General features: G+C 50.6%; 1 protein-coding gene across 1 annotated transcript in view; it reads left to right on the top strand.

Annotated features, from left to right (window-relative positions):
- The first annotated feature begins 4,520 nt into the window (after positions 1 to 4,520).
- CFAP100 (cilia and flagella associated protein 100) overlaps positions 4,521 to 23,736 on the top strand; it is a 51,494-nt gene continuing 32,278 nt past the window's right edge. The window contains exons 1-3 of the mRNA XM_066352725.1: positions 4,521 to 4,588; positions 6,387 to 6,494; positions 17,152 to 17,238. Coding sequence (XP_066208822.1) covers positions 6,446 to 6,494; positions 17,152 to 17,238 — 136 coding nt within the window. The 5' untranslated portion in view covers positions 4,521 to 4,588; positions 6,387 to 6,445. The remainder of the gene's footprint in view (positions 4,589 to 6,386; positions 6,495 to 17,151; positions 17,239 to 23,736) is intronic.

Below are 23,736 nucleotides of genomic sequence, written 5' to 3'. Positions count from 1 at the left end.
CTGAACATTGCAAATGAGAATCAAAGATGTGGGGTCTTTTGTGACCGTCTTCTTTCATCTAGCATAACTTTTTCAAAATTTGTCTGTGTTATAATATTTATCAGCACTTCATTTTTTATTGCCAAATAATATTATATTGCATGAGCATACCATATTTTATTTATCCACTCAGCAGTTTATGAAAATTTCTATTTTTTCCACTTCTTGGCTGCTAGAAAGAATGTTGCTATGAATATTTGTGTACAAGTTTTTGTGTGGACATATGTTTTCATCTCTCTTGGATATACACCTAGGAGAGGAATTGCTGGATCATATGGTGTGTCTCTGTTTAACTTTCTGAGGAGCTGCAAACTGATTTCAAAGTGATTGCACCATTTTACATTCTCACCAGCTCTGTATGAGGATTCCAAATTCTCCACATCCTCATCAGCCAGTTACCTGACTTTTTGATTATAGCTATTCTGGTGTGTCTGAAGTCATACCTCATTGTGGTTTTGATTTGCATTTCCCTAAAGATTAGTAAAGTTGAGCATCTTTCATGTGCTTACAAGCCCCTTGGAATATATCTCCTTTAGAAAATATCTACTCAACGTCTTTGCCAAGTAATTAGATCATTTGCTTTTTTATTGAGTTGTAAGACTTCATTATATATTCCAGATATAAATCCCTGATCAGATATATACCTTGCAAATATATTTTCCCATTCTTTTCATTTTCTTAATGGTATTGTTACAGGACAAAAGTTTTTAATTGTTATGGAAGCCCAATCTATTTTTTTTCCTTTTGTCATTTACTTTTTATATATCAAGGTCACAAAGATTTACTCCTGGATTTTTTTTTTTTTGAAAGAGCGAGTTTTAGCTCTTGCATTTAGGTCTATGATTCACTTTGAGTTAATTTTTGTGTATGATATGAGGTGGAGCCCAACTTCATTATTTTGCATGTGGCTATCCAATTATGCCAGCACCATATGCTGAAAAGACCATTCTTTCCCCATTGAATTGTCCTGGCATCCACTTTTCTTCTTTAAACTCTCTATATTTGTGATTTTCCTAAAGAACAAGGCTGCCGGCTTTCTTCCCACTTCTCTGTCGCTTCTTTCCCTTTCTCCTGTGAGACTCCTCTTCCCCCAGGCTGCCCTGTCCTCCCCCTCCAGACATCCTCATGGCGAGCTTGCCTGTGACCTTCACACCACCCTTTCCCTGCATCTTCACACCTGCTCCAAGGACGGCCCGCAGGCATTTCACGTGGAGCCCATCTACAGCCTAAATCACATAGAGCCCATCTACAACCACGTAATTCTTTCCCCAGCCACACTCCATGCTGGTGCACTCTGGGGACGGAGGTCCCGTGCCCGTTGGCTAGGGGTGGCCTGGTGAAGCAAGGCCCCAGCGAAGCCACTCTTCCCCTCACAGCTGCTCTCTGGAAAGGAGCCTTGAGCACACACTTCCCCCCACTCCCCATCTCAGCAAATGCACTCAGGCTGCCTACGTCCACTCCCCTCCCCTCACCCTACAGCCAGTCTCTCAAATGTCACTTCTGTCAGCCTCTCTCCATCTTAACCACCTCCATCCGGTGTCAGTTCAACATTATCGTTTGCTTAGAAATGGCTTTCTAGTGTCTCTCTCCAACCCATCCTCTCCACAAAGCTCAAGACCAAACTAAACACCAAAGCTGGCAGTGGCTTTGCCTTTTCTATGCTCCACTGGAGTGAGAAAAGACCACCACCCTTGCCTACGGAACAACACTCTGGTCCTCAGTGACCTGGGGACACTGCCTGGGGCCCCTACATGCGGTCCAATCCTACCACTGCCTTTGCCACAACACACCCTACGCCCCAGCCTCACGGGGCTGCTCTTGCTTCCTGGACTCGGGCTCAGTCTTCTGTGCTCTCCACCTTTCTTACTCGTGGCTCCCTCTGCCTGTTCAGATCCTATGCAAGCTTTGACCCAGGCCAGATGACGCCACCCCCAGGATGCCCTTGCTAATGACTCAAGCCCACGGAATCACCTCCGGGCTCCAAGACCTTCTTTATTACTTTATATAACACTTTCTTTTGTGCTGTATTAAATGTAGATGCCAAAGCCACCCATCTTTTCTCCAGATGCCAATCAAATTATCCGCCCATCTGAGTTAGCAGGAAAGCAGTCTGATGACCATGACAAAAAAAAAGTGTGCCAGACCAAAATACCAAAGGGCAGGTGAAGGCACTGCGGTGGGGAGAGGGTCCTGAGAGAGGGAAAGGCTGGAGCTTCAGACTCACTTTCAGGACTTGTCAGCTTCCCCTCACATATGGCAGATCATGGCTCTAAGAGGCTAATGGCTACATGTAGTTGGTAAAGAGAAAGCAGTGGGCGTGGTCAATATCACTCTGAGAAGTCCTGATTTGAAAATCATGATGAGATATACCTCATACCTGTCAGAATGGCTATCATCAAAGACAAGGGATCACAAACATTAGTGAGGATATAGAGATAGGGGAACCCTGGTGAACTGTTGGTAGGAATGTTAACTGGTGAAGTCATTATTGAAACTCTTGGTGCTTGAGATAAATAATTTCAGAACTGTTTGCTTTTCTACTTCAGTCACTAGTTAGCGAGTGCTTGCTGAGACCTAACTCCAGTGCACAACTTCCTGTTCTGCTGGTCTGTGTGACAGTTAGTAGGGCTGCAAGGCCACAGAAACAGGCGCGGCTAGATCGCTTAGGACATTGAGGGACAATGTAAGGAGTCTCTATCCTGGAGGTTAGGGGAGCCGCTTGCCTGTTTAGGATATTTAATGCTGGCTGCTTTAACAAACACTCCCCCATACCCATCTGCACCCACACACACACACGGGAACACAACCTATTTCCTCCCTGTACACAGCCCATTGTGCATAATTCCAGGGGAATGCTGTCACTGCAGGTGGGACTGTGTCCTCCAGTGGTGATTCCAGCAATCCTGCTCCTTCCACCTCCGGAGTTCCTCCACACTCCCACCCTGAGCTCTACCAGAGATCCTGCAGTGAGACTGGTTTCCCACCCACTACACCGGCCTTGGGCAGAGCTAGGAGCTGCTAGCATTCTCACCGTCACCACGTTACCACCTGCAGACTGCTCTTGAGAAAGAAGAGCCTTGACTATTCCTAACTCAAAACAGCCTTTGTCTGTCCATAAATCCCCTAAATACACGAAAAAATCTGGCAGCCATGATCGGAACTCAAAGAGGGATCTCTGGCTGCTCTGTGGGCCCACAGTCTTGGGGAAGGAAAGAGCCTGTAGCCACAGCAGTTGATGAATCTGGATGATAGAAACTGGATCCCAGCTCTATCACCTCATCTGTTCCCCTCCGTTTATTGGTAAAACTTTTACTCTGTGTCTTCATTCTTTGTCTCGCATGCGAATACCAGGAGGGCTTGCTACAGCTCAGACTGACCGCTGCACCCCAGAGCTTCTACTGCAGAAGCAGAGCATTTGCTTTTCCAACGAGTTCCCAGTATTTCTGAAGCTACAGTTCCCAGGACTACACTTCTGCAGAAAGGACCATGTGCGGCCGATGGCGCAATTTGAATCAATGACTAACAATGAAGAACCCCATAACAGGCCTTGAAGAAGGTGCCATAGTGGAGGTGGCCTCTCTCAGCTTTCCTACAGCCCCAGCTCCCGGACTGAGCCCAGAGGAGGTGCCAGCAGGCCCCAGTCCTTGTATGAAACATCTCCTTCCACACCTCTCCAGAGTCTCTCACACACACACACACACACACACACACACACACACAGTTGCCTGGCACTCCCACCCAGGGGCACAGAGGGAGGCTGCAGAGGCACATCTGGGGCTGCTTGGCTGAGGCAGGCAGGCAGGGAAATATCACCTACTGTCACGTACTCTCAATCGCCTCTAGCTTTTAATTTAATTTGGTTTTGAACAGGTAAAGTATTACAATGGTTCAAAATTCAGAAGTGTCCAAGCCTGCCTTGTGAAAAAGAGCTGGGGGGAACTTGACCAGGTGGTGGTGCAGTGAATAGAGAATCAAACTGGGACCCAGAGGACCCAGGTTCAAAACCCTGAGGTCTCAGGCTTGAGCCGGGTGTCACCAGCTTGAGCCCAGGGCCCCTGGCTTGAGCGTGGGATCATAGACATGACCCCATGGTCGCTGGCTTGAAGCCCAAGGTCGCTGGCTTTAGCAAGGGGTCACTGGCTCTGCTGTAGCCCCCCCCCCATAAGGCACATATGCAAAAGAATCAATGAACTAAGGAGACTAAGGAGCCGCAACGAAAAACTGATGCTTCTCATCTGCTCCCTTCCTGCCTGTTTGTCCTTATCTGTGTCTCTCTCTGTCCCTGTCCCTGTCACACAAAAAACAAAACAAAACAAAAAAACCCATAATGAATGACCATGAAGGGCAGAGGAAGGTGATCTCTGATCACTAGATCCCGTCCTGGCGGCCCCTAGAATTGAAGTGGAGGGACTCATCTTGCCACACACCCCACCCTTAGGCCCACAGGCCCCATTCCAAAGTGGCCGGCCTCGGAGGCTTTTGTGATGTCACAGCCCCAGCAGGCAGGAGAATGGTTGCCATGACGACGTAAACCAAAGGGCCAAGTGAGGTGAGTCTGGAACCCCAGCACAGAAGCTTGGGAGCAAGCGTGGGTGCGCAGGGCTGTGTTGGGCAGCGGGGGCGGGGGTGCGGGGCAGAGGCTGGGGGAGGGGTGCTGGGGGAGCGCGCGGGGCTGTGCTGGGCAGCGGGGGCGGGGGTGCGGGGCAGAGGCTGGGGGCGGGGTGCTGGGGGAGCGCGCGGCTGTGCTGGGCAGCGGGGGCGGGGGCGGCAGGGCAGAGGCTGGGGGAGGGGTGCTGGGGGAGCGCGCGGGGCTGTGCTGGGCAGCGGGGGCGGGGGTGCGGGGCAGAGGCTGGGGGCGGGGTGCTGGGGGAGCGCGCGGCTGTGCTGGGCAGCGGGGGCGGGGGCGGGGGCAGGGGTGGCGGGGCAGAGGCTGGGTGTGGGGTGCTGGGGGAGCGCGCGGGGCTGTGCTGGGCAGCGGGGCGGGGGCAGGGGCAGGGGACGGGGTGCTGGGGGAGCGCGTGGGGCTGTGCTGGGCAGCGGGGGCGGGGGCAGGGGCAGGGGACGGGGTGCTGGGGGAGCGCGTGGGGCTGTGCTGGGCAGCGGGGGCGGGGGCAGGGGCAGGGGACGGGGTGCTGGGGGAGCGCGTGGGGCTGTGCTGGGCATCGGGGGCAGGGGTGGCGGGGCAGGGGCAGGGGACGGGGTGCTGGGGGAGCGCATGGGGCTGTGCTGGGCAGCGGGGGCGGGGGCAGGGGTGGAGGCTGGGGGCGGGGTGCTGGGGGAGCGCGGGGCTGTGCTGGGCAGCGGGGGCGGGGGCGGGGTGCTGGGGGAGCGCGGGGCGGGGGCGGGGGCGGCGGGGCAGAGGCTGGGGGCGGGGTGCTGGGGAGCGCGGGGCTGTGCTGGGCAGCGGGGGCGGGGCGGGAGGCAGCGGGGCAGAGGCTGGGGGCGGGGTGCTGGGGGAGCGCGCGGGGCTGTGCTGGTGTGGGGTGCGGGATGAAGGTGCGCTCCGGACCGAAGCACAAGGCCCCTTTGCCAGGCTCCCTGCCCTTCCTCTCTGGCCACTATACTTGCTTTGTCACTCATTCTAGTCATTCCTCTGTCCCAAGTCCGACCTCAAGCCCCGCCCAGTGGGGTTGGGGAGCCAGGCCCTAACCCGCGCCTCACTGGGACCCGGAACCGTGTCTATGGCAGCGTAGCAGGAATGTGGCTGGAAGCTCGCAAGCTTTGGAGTCCAGGAATCCTGAGCTGGAATCCTAGCTTCCACCCTTCCTTGCTGTGTGACTTTGGACAACTCTCCAAATCTCTCCTTTTTCCCCCTTTGCAAAAATAAAAAGACATTAAATGTTAAGGAGGTGCCAGGCATTTTTGATTAAGCTCATGGGCTTCAAATTAGAAAAGACCCGTTCGTAGGCAATAAACCGATGTTTTAAAGCAATAATCAGACAGTGGGTAATTGCAGAGAAAAAAAATAGTGAGGTCATATGGGAGCGGGGGTTAAGAACCCACTTTAGGTGACGTGATGAGGAAAAGCTGCTCTGTAGGGGTGATCTTTGAGCTATGCTCTGGAGAGAGTGGGAGCTGAGAATGGCAGAACACGTTTTGACTGAGGAGGCAGCAAAGGCCCTGAGGCAGACCGTGTTTGCTGTGTTCTGGCCACAGGCAGAGTAGGCAGGAAAGCTAGAACTAAGTCAGGAAGGGGAGAGAAGATGGGGTGTGAGAGGAGCGGCAGGGAGCTGCTGCTGTGGCCACATGGTGAACCCTCACTAAATGCCGGCTGTTCTCAGCCACCAAGGGGAAGGGAGACTGTGGGCCTGGAAACCATCAGGCTTAAGCACTGTGTCACTCCCCAGGTTGGAACTTCCTTTAGCCAAGGTCAAGTTTTGCAGCAAGCCCTTGTTCCTCTGCCAGGATGTCCAAAGTCCTGCCTACTACAGTCTCCAAGAACATAACATACAACAGTAAGTACTCAGCAGGCACGGGCTCTCTCAAAGAGCAAAGGCAGCCTGGGACAGTGAGGTCTCAACTTAATCGACGGGTCAGGGGATGCTAAATAAAGTATGAGGCAGAAATCACTGTTTGCCAGGTTCCCTCAAACCCCATGGATTCATGACCTAAAGTTGCTAGAACAAAATACTACTACAGACAGGGGGTGTCTTTAACAACAGAGATTTATTGTTTCATGGTTTAGGGTCTGGGAGTCCATGATCAAAGTGTTGGGTTCAGAATCAAAGGTTGGTCCCGTCTGAGGGCCACGAGGGAGAATCTGTTCCCGGCCTCTCTCCTGACTTCTGTCAGTTTGCTGGCAATCTTTGATGTTCCTTGTCTTGTAGACCCTCAGTCTCTGCCTTCATCTTCACGTGTTGTTCTGTCTGTACGTGTGTGTGCCAAATTTGTCCTTTTCATTAAGGACCCGAGTCACTGAATTAGGGAGCCACACCACTACAGGGACCTCATCTTCGTTACATCTACAACCACCTCATTTCCAAAAGAGGTCACATTCTGAGGTGTTAGAAGTTAGGATGTCAAATATTCAAAAACATGAATTGGAAGGGCACAATTCACCCCATAACAGGCCTTGAAGAAGGTGCCATAGCAGAGGTGGCCTCTCTCAACTTTCCTACAGCCCCAGCTCCCCGACTGAGCCCAGAGGAGGTGCCAGCAGGCCCCAGTCCTTGTGTGAAACATCTCCCTTCCCCGCCTCCCCAGAGTCACACACACACACACACACACACACACACACACACACAGCTGCCTGGCACTCCCACCTGGGCACACAGAGGGAGGCTGCAGAGGCACATCTGGGGCTGCTTGGGCTGAAGCGGGCAGATGGGGCAATACCACCTACTGTCATATACTCTCAATCACCTTCAGCTTTTAATTTAAATTGGTATTGAACAGGTAAAGTATTACCATGGTTCAAACTTCAGAAGCGTGTCCAAGCCTGCCTTGTGAAGAGCCTAGCCCCACCTGTCCCCAGACATCCAGCGCCCCTCCCTGGAGGCAGCCAGTGTCCACAATGTCCCTCCTATCCTCCCAAGGGTGCTCTGTGCACATGCTTCGTGCACATACAGTTACGAGTTACCTTACATTTCCAGTGTTTCGAGCACAATAGTAATCTATCGTATCTTAATTTATCTAGACAGCCCTCTGTTAATGGGCATTTAGTTTATTTCAAAAAGTACACTGCTGTCAACAGTTGTCCCCACTATTACATTTGTGTGCTCACTCTCTCTCACTCACAATGCTCCAGAGGAAATTGAAACATGAAGGTTGAAATAAGGTTACCAAAAAAACGATAGCTTTGAAATTTACAGGTAACAAATTAACTCTAAACACACATACACACACACAAATGCAATATAATTTACAGGTAACAAATTAACTCTAAACACACATACACACACACAAATGCAATATAATTGTACTATCACAAGACAATTGAAGGCTGTGTAAGTTATACTGATTCATCCTGTAGTATCGGGGTGGTGATAGGGTATACTCTGTGACTGTCCAGTTTGGGTACAGCGTCTCCCCAGAACGTGATATGCAGACAGGAGGCCTCCCTGAGCTGGTAGCCTGGTCCATTCATTTGGGAGAAAACCAGGCTGAGCTGACATGCCCAAGGACACTAGCAGATGGGGTCGTGCAGGGCAACAAGCCAGGCAGCTGAGTGATGTCTGTTTGTGAGGTGACGCGCTGGCCGGAGAAGGGCTTAAGCCAGGGAGATTGCTGAACCTGACATCCTGGGTTCAGCAATAGGAGCCAGGGACAAAGGTGGGGGTACCAGGAAGGCTCCTAACCCTTGGCTGGTGAGGCACTTGGGACATCGAGCTCCAAATCTGGACCAGATACATATAGGATGTCTGCACCTTGGCTCCAGCCAGAGGGCTGAGGGCAGAAGGATAGATCTGAATAAAGACTTAGCTGGAATTTGACTCAGAGGAGCGAGCTTTGGGTTTGTTCTTCATTCACAAACACAAATGCCAACTGTGTGCAGGCATGCATTCTAGGCACTAGGGATTCAGGGGTGAGGAAAACAGATGGAGTCCCCTGTTATGGGACTTAAAAACAAACAACCAGTTTATATTTACAACAGCCAAAAAGTGGAAGAAAGGAAAAACGACTGGAAGCTTTGAGCAGATGGCAAAGGATAATTTAAATGAAAAAAAGGTGATCAGGGAAGGCCTCTAGGCGGTGGTGACACTTGATACCTACACTAACATCCTAAAGGACAAAAAAGGAGAACATCTTTGTTGAGATGACCGGAAGTGTTTAAGCAGGGAGAATGCCTAGTTTCTGTTTTGTATGACTTTTATGACTAGAGGTACCATTCCCTGTGATACAGACAGAAGAACTGACTTACCCACAGCCTCTCTCAAGACACCTCGACCCTGATGCAAAGTAGAGAAGACACTGAGAGACCTTGGCCGAGCAGAAGAGCCAGGGAAAGCCCAGAGCAGACTCCAAGTCTTTCTAGTCAGGGCTGATAGGTGCAGGGGCTGCAGGACATGCCCTCAATTTTGCCCCCATACCCTCTGCACCCTACACCGACAGCCAGCTCGGGGAGACCTGGCCTACTTCTGGTCCCTCCATTTCTGGGGCTCCTGACATCCTGGCTGGAATCCAGATGAGCCTAATGGGGGCCAAGCGGGTGCTGTTCATTGAGTGGCTGAATTTATTTCCCAAGAGGCTAGGCTGTGGACACTAGGATGAGGGAGGGGAGAGGCTGTCCCCTGCTTAAGAAGCCTCTCTCACCAGGTACAAGTACTGAGCAGACAGGTGTGCTGCCCTTGAAGCCCACATTTCCCATGCTGGGAGCATCAGAGGAGAGTATGGGGTCCCGAGAGACTTCTGAATCAGATAGATGCCCAGGCCTCTGTGTGGCTCTGGAGGTGCATTAAAGCCAGATACAGAGGTTGAATTTGGCAACTTTAAAATTATGATTTTAAGTGACCCACGCTTCATCTGGGGAGCTGCAATACCGGGCCATTTGAAGCCCACCCTGGTGGCCACATAAACTATGTGTCAAGTACTGTTCTTAAGCCACAGTCACTTAGTTACTTGACTGATGTTTACTGAGCACCGACTGTCTTTCAGGAACTGTGTTACACTGGGGGTGCAGAGGTCAGTGAGACAGAGGGGGTGCCCGCTCTCAGAGAGCAGTCTAACACAGAAGTTGAACCCGTTGACTCCCACCAGGAGAGTTCCAGTTTCTTCACATTCTCACTCAAACTTGTCACTCTCTCTCTTACTATTACCATCCTAGTAAGTGTGAAGTGATACACCATCATGGTTTTGATTTACATCTCTCTAGTGACGAATGATATTGAGCATCTTGTCATGTGCTTATTTGCCATTTGTATGTCTTTGGGGAAATGTCTATTTAAATCCTTTGCTCATTTTTGAGTTGAGGTGTTTGGTTTCGATTATTGTTGTTGAGTTTTAGGAGTTCTCTATATATCCTGGATAGTGGTCTCTTGTCAAAGACTTCTTTAAATGTCTGGCTCCCAAAAGAATGAAGAAGGAAGGTCCTACCTCTTTAAATCCCCATTGACAGACATGGCAGGTAAGTCACTTCAGCTTTTGGGGGTTGAAATAATGACCAGCCTCAGTGCAGACCCTCAGCAGTCAAACACATAGCCCCAGTTTGTGCTTGCTCTCCCCACTGAGGCTGCTCTAGAGGCTGGTGGCCAGGATTTCCCAGCCTCTTCACCACCTCTCCTCTGAGTGTTCAACCAGACTCCAGAGTTCCTATTTGGGATTCTGACAGTTCCTGCCAGCGCCACGGTTGTTTTGGTGAAGAGATCAATTCCTGGGTCTTCTTACTCTTCCATCTCCCATGATATCACTGTTGTTACTGTATTCTTTTAGATGCCATTATAAATGAAATTGCTTTTTTGTGTGTGTGTCAGGAGAGGAATATTATTCAGCCTTCAAAAAGAAGGAATTTTTTTTTTTTTTAATTTTTCTGAAGCTGGAAACGGGGAGAGACAGTCAGACAGACTCCCGCATGCGCCCGACCGGGATTCACCCGGCACGCCCACCAGGGGCGATGCTCTGCCCACCAGGGGGCGATGCTCTGCCCCTCCGGGGCGTCGCTCTGCCGCTACCAGAGCCACTCCAGCACCTGGGGCAGAGGCCAAGGAGCCATCCCCAGCGCCCGGGCCATCTTTGCTCCAATGGAGCCTTGGCTGCGGGAGGGGAAGAGAGAGACAGAGAGGAAGGAGAGGGGAGGGGTGGAGAAGCAGATGGGCGCTTCTCCTGTGTGCCCTGGCCGGGAATCGAACCCGGGACTTCTGCACGCCAGGCCGACGCTCTACCACTGAGCCAACCGGCCAGGGCCAAAGAAGGAAATTTTGACATGTGCTACAACATGGTTGGATCTTGAGGACAGGGCTCTGTGGGGTGTGGGGTGGGTGTGCTATCACAAGCCTCAAAGAGCGCCAGGCAGACCGGCAGGCTCACGACACCAGCTGTGTTTAGCTGGGGCCAAATACACAGAGAAGGTGGGAGGAGGATGGGTGTGAGCACACATGTGTGCATGTGTGTATACTGATGTCTGTGTGACATGTATGTCATGGTAGGGCTTATGGTAGAGGGTAGAATCTCCTCTCTCCACACTTACCAAGGAAAGAGGATAGCATTGTGTTTCTGAAGGTCTGGGGGGGATTCACAGAGAGGCTCAGAGAGGGAGGAAGAGAAGCCAGTGTTTGGCACTGATGAGGCCAGGTTTCTTGAGCAAGAGGGAAGGCAGGGGACACAGAGGCAAGGGTGAGCATGCCCTGCTTCTAGGCTGGCTCCCTGCTGCCTCCCACTTGTGCAGGTTGGCAATTGCTGGGATTTCAATGGCAAACAGCCTGATTCAGGGCCCTCTCCTGCCGTCCTGCAAAGCCCAAGGTGGGCGGGGCAGACTGAGTGACTGGGGCGGAGTTGCCTGCAGGAATAAGGCAGGAGACCAAGCAGAGCCGTGGAAGTCTGGGACGGGTCCTGCCCCGAGGGTCGTGAAGGAATGTTCACATCCCTCCAGGGACACCTTTGCCCTTGCCAAGTCATCAAGTATTTTGACTAGGTACCAAGGACGCTGTAGGCACAGCTGATTTTTCTAGTGCTTTAACAAAATTAAACACCCTTATAAGGTTTAGATTCTAGGCCAGTGGTAGTCAACCTGGTCCCCGCCACTCACTAGTGGGCATTCTAGCTTTCATGATGGGCGGCAGCGGAGCAACCAAAGTATAAATAAAAAGACAGATTTAACTATAGGAAGTTGTTTTACTGTAAAGCCAGTAGCCAGGGCTGCCACTATCAAAGCAGCCCGGCCCATGTAGGTTCGCATTGGATTCAGACAGTCGGTAAAGAAACAACGGAGCCAAAAGCTGATAGGCCATTTTCTTTAATTCTAGCTTGCACCCGGCAGGCAAGTAAAAACATACACTGGGCTCCAAAACCCACTCACATTCAGTGCTCACAAAGCCACTGACTTATCTGAGTTTCCTAGAATCAAAGGTTTCTAGCTCACCAGCCTTATTCTCCTCAGTTCCCCATCTCCTTCCTTCTCCAGCATCAAACTGCACAAACTGGCCTCTCACTCAATACTCTGCCATCTTGGCTGCTTCTCCTGGCCACATGGCCTCTTTCTGCTCTCTGCTCTGCTCCCTCTGCTCTCTCATGAACCAAGGAACCAAGAGAGCAAGCTCCTGTTCTGCCCCTATTTTATAGTGTAGAAATCCAAACCTTTAATCCAATATACAAAATAGGGAAGTCTCTAATACAAAGTCACTTCTCTGAGGCATGATTGAATTGTACCGCCCCACATCAAAAAGGGTGGGAAAGGCTTAATCCCAAAACCAAGCCCCAGGCTACAACGATCCTGCCTGCCCACAGAGACACACATTAATTTCACCTGGGCAATGCCATCTTTAACAAAGTGAGCATAATATATTTTATCTGCCAACAATCCACCCCTATGCTCACTTTACTATCCACAATCTACATCACCGGCATCCCCATGCAAGGAAATTAGGCACATTACACAAATTACAACAACATGGCAAATCATACAATTTCAACAATTACAAAGGTACACTTCACCAGTCTCTGAGCACTTTGCCCAAAGCGCAAAATGTCCTCAGCCTTCTTTCTAGCCATGGGAAAAGCTTCCCTGGGTAGGGGAGTGCTTCCAGCAAAGCCATCCCCCACCCCCATCAGGGGATTTCACATTGTCCAAAATCCATAATCCATAAGTCCATCCAACAAAGGAGCCAGTGCCCACTCCAGTCGTAGTCCAGGAAATCAGTCCATACACATAAGACCTCAGCCACCCCCCCCCATCCCTGCCATCCTGGCAGGTCTTACACTGTCCCAAAGAGGGGCACATGGCAATGGCAGTCAGCATTTCCATCTCTGCTCCAGAGATGGTGTTCAGCCCTATGTCCCAAAATCGCAGACCTACCGGGGCCGCAGTAGGTGCTCCTTCCAGCTGGGCTTCCATCTTATGGAGACTGCGGATTGCAACTCCAGCCCGATTCTCCTCATCCTCCAAAGAGGAACTGAGAACACCAGCTCCCACTGCCGGGCTTGCAGCCCTGGGCCCAGCCTCAGCCCAGGCCTCAGCCCCGGCCCTGGCTCTGGCCTCCTGCCGCTGCGGGCTCTCCACAACATCCAGGGCAATCTGCAACTCACGAACCTGTGAATCCTCCTCCAGCAGCTGTTCCTTTTCCAGGTGAATCTCGCAAACCTGGTCGACCTCCTCCTCCAGCGCTTCCTCCAGCTCCAGGGTCAGCATCGGTTTCTCCTGCGTTTGCTCCAGCTCCTTCCACTGCTCGGTAGGCAGGTCCCGGGCAGCCTCTTCCACAGAGCTCTCAGTTTCCTCATGCATGGCTGTAAAAGTCAGCCAGCCTACGGTCCCCAAAAGGACAGCCATGGGGAACCATAACACTAGCCAGTCCTCTACTCCACCACTCAAAAGTGGTAGTGGCTCCATACCGAACTGTATTGAATCCTGCCACAGACTACGCCAAATGTAAAGCCAGCAGCCAGGGCCACCATCACAGCAGCCGCCCAGCCCATGCAGGTTCACATTGGATTCGAACAGTCGGTAAAGAAACAATGGAGCCAAAAACTGGTGGGCCATTTTCTTTAATTCTAGCTTGCACCCGGCGGGCAAGTAAAAACACACACTGGGCTCCAAAACCCACTCACATTCAGTGCTCACAAAGCCACTGACTTATCCGAGTTTCCTAGAATCAAAGGTTTCTAGCTCACCAGCCTTATTCTCCTCAGTTCCCCATCTCCTTCCTTCTCCAGCATCAAACTGCACAAACTGGCATCTCACTCAGCACTCTGCCATCTTGGCTGCTTCTCCTGGCCACATGGCCTCTTTCTGCTCTCTGTTCTGCTCCCTCTGCTCTCTCATGCTAATCATCCCAGGAACCAAGAGAGCAAGCTCCTGTTCTGCCCCTATTTTATAGTGTAGAAATCCAAACCTTTAATCCAATATACAAAATAGGGAAGTCTCTAATACAAAGTCACTTCTCTGAGGCATGATTGGATTGTACCACCCCACATCAAAAAGGGTGGGAAAGGCTTAATCCCAAAACCAAGCCCCAGGCTACAACGATCCTGCCTGCCCACAGACACACATTAATTTCACCTGGGCAACGCCATCTTTAACAAAGTGAACATAATATATTTTATCTGCCCAACATTTATAAAGATTTATTCTGCCGAACTTAGCGAAAATCTGACATAAAGTACTTGGTAAGTAATTATTATTATTATATGCTTGAACTTGCTGTAACTCTGCTTTATAAATTTTATAAAGTAAAGTTACTTCCCTACTTTATAAATCACCATTACTGTGGAACCGGTGGGTGGTTAGAAAACTTTACTACTAACAGAGATACAAAAGTGGGCGGTAGGGATAAAAAGGTTGACTCCCCCTGGTCTAGGAGGAGAAGACAGAAAGTGAGCAACGCCCAGCTGACTCACAGGCCTTCGGACAAGGAGAGAGGGGCTGAGGGTCGAGTGAATTCAGGTGGTGTCGACTGGGTTGTCTTCGGTGGCGTGTCCGGCAGACCCTTCTGTGTGGGCAGCAGCTGAGAGAGACAGAGCCCTCTGTACAAAGGGCCAAAGGAGGTGCATTCCAGACAGAGGAACAGCCAGTGGGAAGGTCCTGGGGCAGGATTTGTGGGGCCTGTGTGAGGACCCCAAGGAGACTGAGCGGCTGGAACAGAGGGAGGGAAAGGAGGTGGTAGAAGAGAGGACAGATCAGGCCCTGGGGAGGAGTGGGGCGTCCTCGCTGCCTCTGCCCTCAGGCTGGGATGCCGGGTCTCATTCACTCGAGGTGCTGGAGATATATCTCTGTCTGTACACCTTCCTGCTCCATGCTCTTTAAAGCTCGCTGAGTCCCAGAGTGAAAGAGAAGAAGGACTGAAAATGGGGCCCATTGCAGTGGCTGCCTGTCCTGCAGCTGGAGGCCACAGCCTCAGGGTGCAGAGAAGATGGCTCTGAGGAGCGGAGTGGGGAGAAACAGCTGGGCTTGGGGGAGCAGGTCAGCGGCAGGCCTGAGGAAGCTCTTCAGAGAGCGGGCACCGCCTTGGTGTCCCCGCCATGAGCAGCAGACCCTGCGCTGTGCTGTGCTGCCAGCGGCGGAGGCGGCGGGGGCGGGGCACACCTGATCTCCCACCGGGATGCGAGGGACTGTCACTTTTTATGAGAATATTTTGCATCCAGTTTACCTTTTTCCTGTTTCTCCTGAAGAATTACCGTAAAATTAAGTTTGTGTTTTAAAAATGTCTTCATTTGAAAATGTTTAATTTTGCTAAAGCACTAGAAAAAGAAGTATTTTTGTTGTGTTTAACCTTCAGATCAGGAATGCCTTTTAAAGCAGGACACAAAATGTCAAAGCATTTCCTTAACCAAACAGTAAAAGGTCTTGTAAAGAAAAGATATGATAGCCTGACCAGGCGGTGGCGCAGTGGACAGAGCATCGGACTGGGATGCAGAGGACCCAGGTTCGAGACCCCAAGGTCACCAGCTTGAGCACAGGCTCATCTGGTTTGAGCAAAAGCTCACCAGCTTGGACCCAAGGTCGCTGGCTCTGGCAAGGGGTTACTCAGTCTGCAGAAGGCCCGCAGTCAAGGCACATATGAGAAAGCAATCAATGAACAACTAAGGTGTCGCAAGGAAAAACTAATGATTGATGCTTCTCATCTCTCTCTGTTCCTGTCTGTCTGTCCCTGTCTATCCCTCTCTCTGACTCTCTCTCTGTCTCTGTTAAAAAAAAAAAATATATATATATATATATATATATATATATATGTGTATATCCCTGTCTTAGCATGTAAGCTGAAGCATGTTTAATGAAAACTAGTGGTGTCTAAGAATGTTTATATATAAAATACCTCTGAGTAGATACACAAGAATCTGTCTGGCAGTAAGGGCTTCAGGTAAGTATTATCATAGAAAGACATCATATCAACACATCAAACCTACATTGTTAGAAAACTTCCTATGTATGTGCATTGCTTGTTCAATTAACAAAAAATTAAATTCCATTAGGGTTTTGGCTTATTTTTTTTATGTTGGTCTATTTAAGTTACAGTGGTATCTTCTGATTTTTATATGGTTAATTAAAGGTTACTCCCTGAAAATTTAATCACGTATTCACTAAGAAAGATAGTTAGAAAATAAAGATTCAGTAACTTGTGCCCCTGAGTTTTTCACAGGCCTCACCACTCCTTACAGCCTCCTTCTCCTTTACCAGTAGATATGCTGCCTGGTCCTGGAGCGTTGAAGTTTTCAGCCCTATGTCCCAACCTTCCTGCTGTTCCCACAGGACTTCTTTCTTCCTCGGTCTCCGCACGCCCCGAGACTCACCGGCTCAGGGCCTGGCCCTTGGCGATTTCCACCCCATCTCCCAGCCCTCACTCTCACTCCATCATCCCAGGTCACCCGCCCCTACACTGATCCAGGAGGACCCACTCCCTGAACTTCCCACCACAGCGCCTCCTTGTGTTCTCCAGCAACCCCCACCCCGCCTGCCCCCTGAGGTGGCTGCCCTCCCAGACTGGCACAGACTGGGATCTCCAAGTTCCAAAAGATTCCTGAATTGCGGTGGGAGGAAGGAGAAGGCCCAGTGCCTCCTTCCCTGTGGGTACCAGCTGAAGAGAGAGCAAGGAAGTGGGAGTCTTGGGTTTCCTGGTATAACCCGGACGGAGCCCTGGGCGGCTCGCAGCAGGAGCGCTCAGGGCAGGAGGAAGGAGTGCAGGCCCACGGTCTCCCTGGACATCCTGAGTGGCTGTTCAGGGGCAGATGGAAGGGTGTGAGAGGGAAGGCACACCATCACCTTCTGGGTATGGGTACATGTGCTAGGTACTTCTGTGTCCATTTTCTTGCATAATTCTAACAACTTCCCAACAAAGTCAGCATGATTATCTCAGATGTGGAAACTGAGGCTCAGAAAAGTTGTGTGACTTGCCAAGCCCACTCAGCAGGCGGGTGAGAGCATGGAGCTGGAGCCCTATAGTGCTGCTTAGTCTCTCCCCGTCCTCACACTGTGTCCACAGCTATCACAAAATATGTCATTTGCTGTGTCCTCACTTTGTGTCTCCCCAGAGAACAGCCTGAAACCCACAGACAAACCCACAGACAACAGTTCTCCAATCACTGAAGAGGAAAACAAACAGAGGAAGAAAGGCAAAGGTAGCTCTGGGAGTGGGGAGCTGGGTCCCCAGTGGGGGGCACTCTCCCCCTCAGCACCAGGTGCCTTCAGACCTCGTCTCAGGTGTACAGGGCAGAGGGAAATGCTTCCGTTTCCATTAGGAAGTGAGGTACTGAGACCTGAGAAACAGAAACAAAGTAGAATATGTTTCCTGTGGTAACGGGACATGTGGGAGGCAGTCCACACTTCCCTGAGGCTCCACCAACAGCGGTTCTACAAAATCAGACAGGGGATCATACCCTAAGTCTTTCTCCTCTGCTATTCTCATCTGTAGGGCTTTCAACCACAGGTGGTCACATGACCACAAAATGGCTGCTGCGGTTCCAGCCATCGCATCTCATCTCATTCCAGACAGGGAGAAAGACCAAAGAGAAGGGCAAAATTACCCACCCACCAACTCAACCCTACCTGGGAAAAGATATTTCCCTGAAGCTCCACCCAACAATTTCTGACTACATTTTATTTGCCACAGGGCCATCAGCATCTGCAGGGGAGGCTACGAAGTATATAGCTTTTCAGCTAGACACATGGCTGCCACCTATTAGAAAGAAGAAGGGAGGCAGCTAGGTGCAAGTAACTCGGCCCCTGAGCCCTTGCTCCCCGACCCTGGGTTACTCCACACCCTGGCTTCCCCGACCTGCCCCCACCCATCCCTGAGACCCTTGGGCTTACAGGCCGATCTGGTCCTTCTGCGGAGCTGTGCAGCTGTGAGCATGTACCCTGTGCCCGTCCTTCGCAGGCCAAGCGCCCGCCCCTCATCCCGCCCTGCCCCTGTCTCCTTTCTTTTAATTATTAAAATCCAAACCTGCCCAGAAGTAGAGACTAAAGGCCTGTGGACTCACATGCTATCACCGATTAGACAGTAGACAAGGTTTTGCCACATTGGCTTCGTCTATCCCTTTTCTCCTTGTCTTTTCAGTCTTTGCCAAAACATGTTAAACTGATAAGAACAGACAGTACACTTGATCTTAGCCAAGAAATGACATTTGCCAAAATATTTTAAAGTAAAATCCAGACATGTCAGTTCATCTCTACATACCTCAATGTATATTTTTCGAAAATAGGGACTTTATTTTTTACAAGTCCACAATGACATTAACCAGACAATCATCAGATTTAGCCAATTATCTAAGAAATGGCTCCCTCAAGATGTGTTTTCATAGTGATTCAAATGGAATGTGAACATCTGCAGTCTCTGTTAACCCAGCACAGCCACTCTCCCACATCTGTTCATTTTCCATGCCTTGAGGTTTTATTTTGGTTTTTTTTTGTTTTGTTTTGTTTTTGTTTTTTGAGAGAAAGAAACAGGAAGGGAGAGAGATGAGAAGCATCAACTCATAGTTGCGGCACCTTAGTTGTTCACTGATTGCCTCTCGTATGTGCCTTGATCAGGGAGCTCCAGCTCTGCAATGACCCCTTGCTTAAGCCAGTGACCTTGGGCTCAAGCCAGTGACCATGGGGTCATGTCTATGATCCCATGCTCAAGCCAGAGACCCCGTGCTCAAACTGGTGAGCCTGCACCCAAGCCGGCGACCTCAGGGTTTCAAAACTGGGTCCTCCCAGGCCAACGCTCTATCCACCGCACCACCACCTGCTCAGGCCCTGCCTTGAGTTTTGAAAAATGGTGATATCCTATAGAATGGCCTTGGTGATGTGTCTGCTTCCTGGCGTTGTCACTATAACTCTTTGTTACCCGTATTTTCTTTAAGGGGATACTAGATGTTTGATAGGATGGGTCCATGTTCCACTTTGCCCACAGACTCCTTCCTCCATGGGCTATGTGCTTCATACCATCTGTCGTAGGAAGCCCACGTGGCCACCTTCCTCACTGTCGGCCACGCTGCAATAGTAGGGTCACGTGGCTACCACCTGACTGACCATTACAGATCCCCATCAGCCATTCAGCCAATAGTTTGTCCCACTTGTGCTGAACTGACTGTTAAATTAAGGGTGAAGAGTCTGGGTTTTGGATTTGTTTTGTCTTTTACTGAGATATAATTCATACACAGTGCAAAGAACAAATCTCAACTATACAGTTTGATAAGTTCTGACAAACGTATACAACTTCTACCCTCCACTCATCCACTGTCTCGTTTTCATTTGCTCAATTCCCTTTCCTCCAAAGATGGCCAATGTTCTACCGTCGTAGAATCGTTTTATTTGTTCTTGAAACTTACATGCATGGAATCACTCTGTGTTCTTTTAGTCTGCCTTCCTTCGCTCGACATCACTTCTGTGAGACACATGGAACAGGAGTCCCTTTCCCGTTGTTGCTATGTGTACTCTGTTGTACACACAGGCAAACAATGTATTATTCTTCCTAGGGGAGGTGAACATTTGGGTTTCTGGTTTTCAGCCATTACAAAGAATGGTGCTATGAATCTTCTTGCACAGGCTATGTTGGGGGCACAGCGCCCATGGCCCCTGGGTATATACAAAGGAGAGGAGTTAGGAACATGTGTTTAACTTTAATAAATATACTTGGACAGTTTTCCAGGGCAGTTATACCAAGTCACAATCCCACCAAGAGGTGTGAGTTCCAGTTGCTCCATGTCTTCTCCAACCCTTGGCACTTTGTTGATCCTTTTAATACTACATGGCCATTTGGATATGTAATAGTATCTCATGTTCCCTGGTAACCAACGATGGTGACTACAGTACCTCTTAAATGGGCCATTGATGATTCTGTGTTGTGAAATGCCCGTTCCTGTCTACTGCTCACTTTTCTACAGGGTTGTCTGTCTCATTTTAATGATTTCTAAGAACTCTTTTACATATTCCAGATATAAGTACTGCAAATACTTACCCCCACTCTGTGGACTGCATTTTCTCTCTCTTGGTGGTGACTTTCAGTGAACAAGAGTTCTTGATTTTAAGGTAGTTCAATTTTTAATGATTATTTCCTCATAATTAGTACATTTTGTGCCGTTTTAAAACTATTTTCTGACCCCTAACAAATCATTAAGATTTCTGTTTACTGTATCATCTGTAAGTTTTCATTTAATTCCACAGTAAGATTTATAAACCATTCTAGTTGATCTAATTGTAACCATTTTGTTTGTAGATTTTGGATTTTCTGCTATACAATTATGTCACCCTGCATGACATTATTTTCTCTTCCTTTCCAATCTGATATGCTTTGTTTCTTTTTCTAACCTTGCCACAACATTGAATAGAAGTGCAAAGATGGCATCCGTGCCTTGTTCCTGACCTTGGTTGGGGGGAGGCATTCAATATTTATTAGAGCTTTCTTATACACGCTTGTTTTTATTTCCAATTGCTGCTGTAAAAAATTAGCCACAAACTCAGTGGCTAAAAACAACGCAAATATATTATCTTACACCTTTAGAGGTCAGCAGTCTAAAATGAATCTTATAGGGCTAGCATCAAGGTGTCCCGGAGCTGCGTTCGTCCTGGTGGCTCTGGAAGAGAAGCCCGTTTCTTGCCTTTTCCAGCTTCTAGAGGCCGCCTACATTGCTTGGCTTGTGGCCCTTTCCTCCTTCTCCAAAACAAGCAGTGTAGGCAGCGTTTTCCAATGTCTATGACATCACTCCAACTTCTGTTTCTCTCATCAAACCTCCTCCTGCTGCTTCTGACCCTCCTGCCCCCCTTTTATAAGGACCCTTGTGGTTAAATTGAGCACCCCATCTGGATAATCCCAGATCATCTATGTCCCCATCTCCAAGTCCTCATCACATCTGCAAAGCCCCCTTTACCATGGAAGAGGACAAAGTCACAGGCTTGGGGAATTCAGGGACACTCCTCAGTCTACCCCACTTCCCTTTATCAGACTGAGAAAGCCCCCTCTGTTCCTAGGTTGCTAAGACTTTTATTCAAAATAAGTTTTTAATATTATCAGATACTTTTACTGCATCTATTTAAATGACCATATTATTTTCTCTCTCATTCTGCTATGGGGTAGTCTACATTAATTGATTTATAAATGTCAAATTGTGCATTTCTGGCGTGGTTTGCTTCAAGTGATTACCATTCTTGGTTGTGGGCATATCTTCACATTAACATCCTGATTATCTTTATATTGGTATTAAATCTTCCTACTAACTTGATTGCAAATTCTGTTTTCGGAATCAGCCTTCACACAGCATAGGTTTGGGTGAGCTTCTTACCTCCCTGTGCCTCAGTTTTCTCATTGGGATAACAATCATTTCTACTTCATAGGTTGTTAGGAAAGTTCAGTCATGTAAAGTCCTTATTCTGACCAAGGGAGATACTCAGCATTAACTATCATAATTAATCTCTCTCTGATGGGGACTGAGGGACACAGCCCAGGTGTTGCCGGACAGTTTGGGGTCATTAAGACTCTTAGTTCACCCACCACTGTGACCCAGACTCCATCTGCACCATCCTAAATTGAGGGCAAAGGTCTCTGCCCTGGGTGCTGGCCAGGAAGAGAGAGCGAGAGAGTGAGAGGAGGCCTGGGGAAGGGAATGGCTGTGGCGACCTGTTCAGGTCCCCTGCCCTCTTCTGCTGCCCCAGCCATTCAGCCCTCCACGCCCTGCTCTTAAAGCTGTACTTCCCCCAGTAAACCCACGCTGCCTGCCTTTCCTACCCCTAAGCTCCTGTCAGCTCTGCTCCCCAGGGACACCCTTTTGTTCAGAGCTGTCTGCCATTCCTCAATTTATTACGTCATTTCCAGGGGTTGAGAGGGGCCTATTGGGTAGAATAGCCATATGTCTGGTTCACCTTCTCCATCAACCTCCCTAGCCTCCTGAGGCTGACAGAGGGGCCATTTGGAAGTCTCTTCTGCAGTCTGTCAGAATCCAAGTCAGTGTGCAAAAGAAAATCATGCATAGGCACAAGACAAGAACCCACTCCCCAAACCAAGCCTGCATGACCCCTGTAATGGTCTCCTGTTACTCCCCTCTCATCCTGCATGACCCCTGTACAACTAACTCTATTCTTCCTGTCAGAGGTTCCTGATGGACTCGGAGCAAGCACTGCTCAGTTCCCCTCCCTGTTGTGGGTCCTCATGGACTCGGAGCAAGCACTGCTCAGCGCCCCTCCCTGTTGTGGGTCCTGATGGACTCGGAGCAAGCACTGCTCAGCGGCCCTCCCTGTGTGGGTCCTGATGGACTCGGAGCAAGCACTGCTCAGCGCCCCTCTCCCTGTTGTGGGTCCTCATGGACTCGGAGCAAGCACTGCTCAGCGCCCCTCCCTGTTGTGGGTCCTCATGGACTCGGAGCAAGCACTGCTCAGCGCCCCTCCCTGTTGTGGGTCCTGATGGACTCGGAGCAAGCACTGCTCAGCGGCCCCTCCCTGCTGTGGGTCCTGATGGACTCGGAGCAAGCACTGCTCAGTTCCCCTCCCTGTTGTGGGTCCCGATGGACTCGGAGCAAGCACTGCTCAGCGCCCCCTCCCTGTTGTGGGTCCCGATGGACTCGGAGCAAGCACTGCTCAGCGCCCCCTCCCTGTTGTGGGTCCCGATGGACTCGGAGAAAGCACTGCTCAGCTGCCCCCTCCCTGTTGTGGGTCCTGATGGACTCGGAGCAAGCACTGCTCAGCGCCCTCTCCCTGTTGTGGGTCCTGATGGACTTGGAGCAAGCACTGCTCAGCTGCCCCCTCCCTGCTGTGGGTCCTGATGGACTCGGAGCAAGCACTGCTCAGGCGCCCTCCCTGTTGTGGGTCCTGACGGACTCGGAGCAAGCACTGCTCAGCGGCCCTCCCTGTTGTGGGTCCTGATGGACTCGGAGCAAGCACTGCTCAGCGGCCCCTCCCTGTGGTGGGTCCTCATGGACTCGGAGCAAGCACTGCTCAGCGCCCTCTCCCTGTTGTGGGTCCTGATGGACTCGGAGCAAGCAATGCTCAGCTGCCCCATCCCTGCTGTGGGTCCTGATGGACTCGGAGCAAGCACTGCTCAGGCGCCCTCCCTGTTGTGGGTCCTCATGGACTCGGAGCAAGCACTGCTCAGCGGCCCCTCCCTGTTGTGGGTCCTGATGGACTCGGAGCAAGCACTGCTCAGCTGCCCCCTCCCTGCTGTGGGTCCTGATGGACTCGGAGCAAGCACTGCTCAGGCGCCCTCCCTGTTGTGGGTCCTCATGGACTCGGAGCAAGCACTGCTCAGCGGCCCTCCTTGTTGTGGGTCCTGATGGACTCGGAGCAAGCACTGCTCAGCGGCCCCTCCCTGTGGTGGGTCCTCATGGACTCGGAGCAAGCACTGCTCAGTTCCCCTCCCTGTTGTGGGTCCTCATGGACTCGGAGCAAGCACTGCTCAGGCGCCCTCCCTGTTGTGGGTCCTCATGGACTCGGAGCAAGCACTGCTCAGCGGCCCTCCCTGCTGTGGGTCCCGATGGACTCGGAGCAAGCACTGCTCAGCGGCCCCCTCCCTGTTGTGGGTCCTGATGGACTCGGAGCAAGCACTGCTCAGCGGCCCCCTCCCTGTTGTGGGTCCTGATGGACTCGGAGCAAGCACTGCTCAGCGCCCCTCCCTGTTGTGGGTCCTGATGGACTCGGAGCAAGCA

Source organism: Saccopteryx leptura, chromosome 11 (genome assembly GCF_036850995.1).
Source record: "Saccopteryx leptura isolate mSacLep1 chromosome 11, mSacLep1_pri_phased_curated, whole genome shotgun sequence".
NCBI classification, from domain to species: domain Eukaryota; kingdom Metazoa; phylum Chordata; class Mammalia; order Chiroptera; family Emballonuridae; genus Saccopteryx; species Saccopteryx leptura.
The sequence above is the reverse complement of the archived record's forward strand: the minus strand, read 5'-3'. Positions and strand labels throughout refer to the sequence as shown.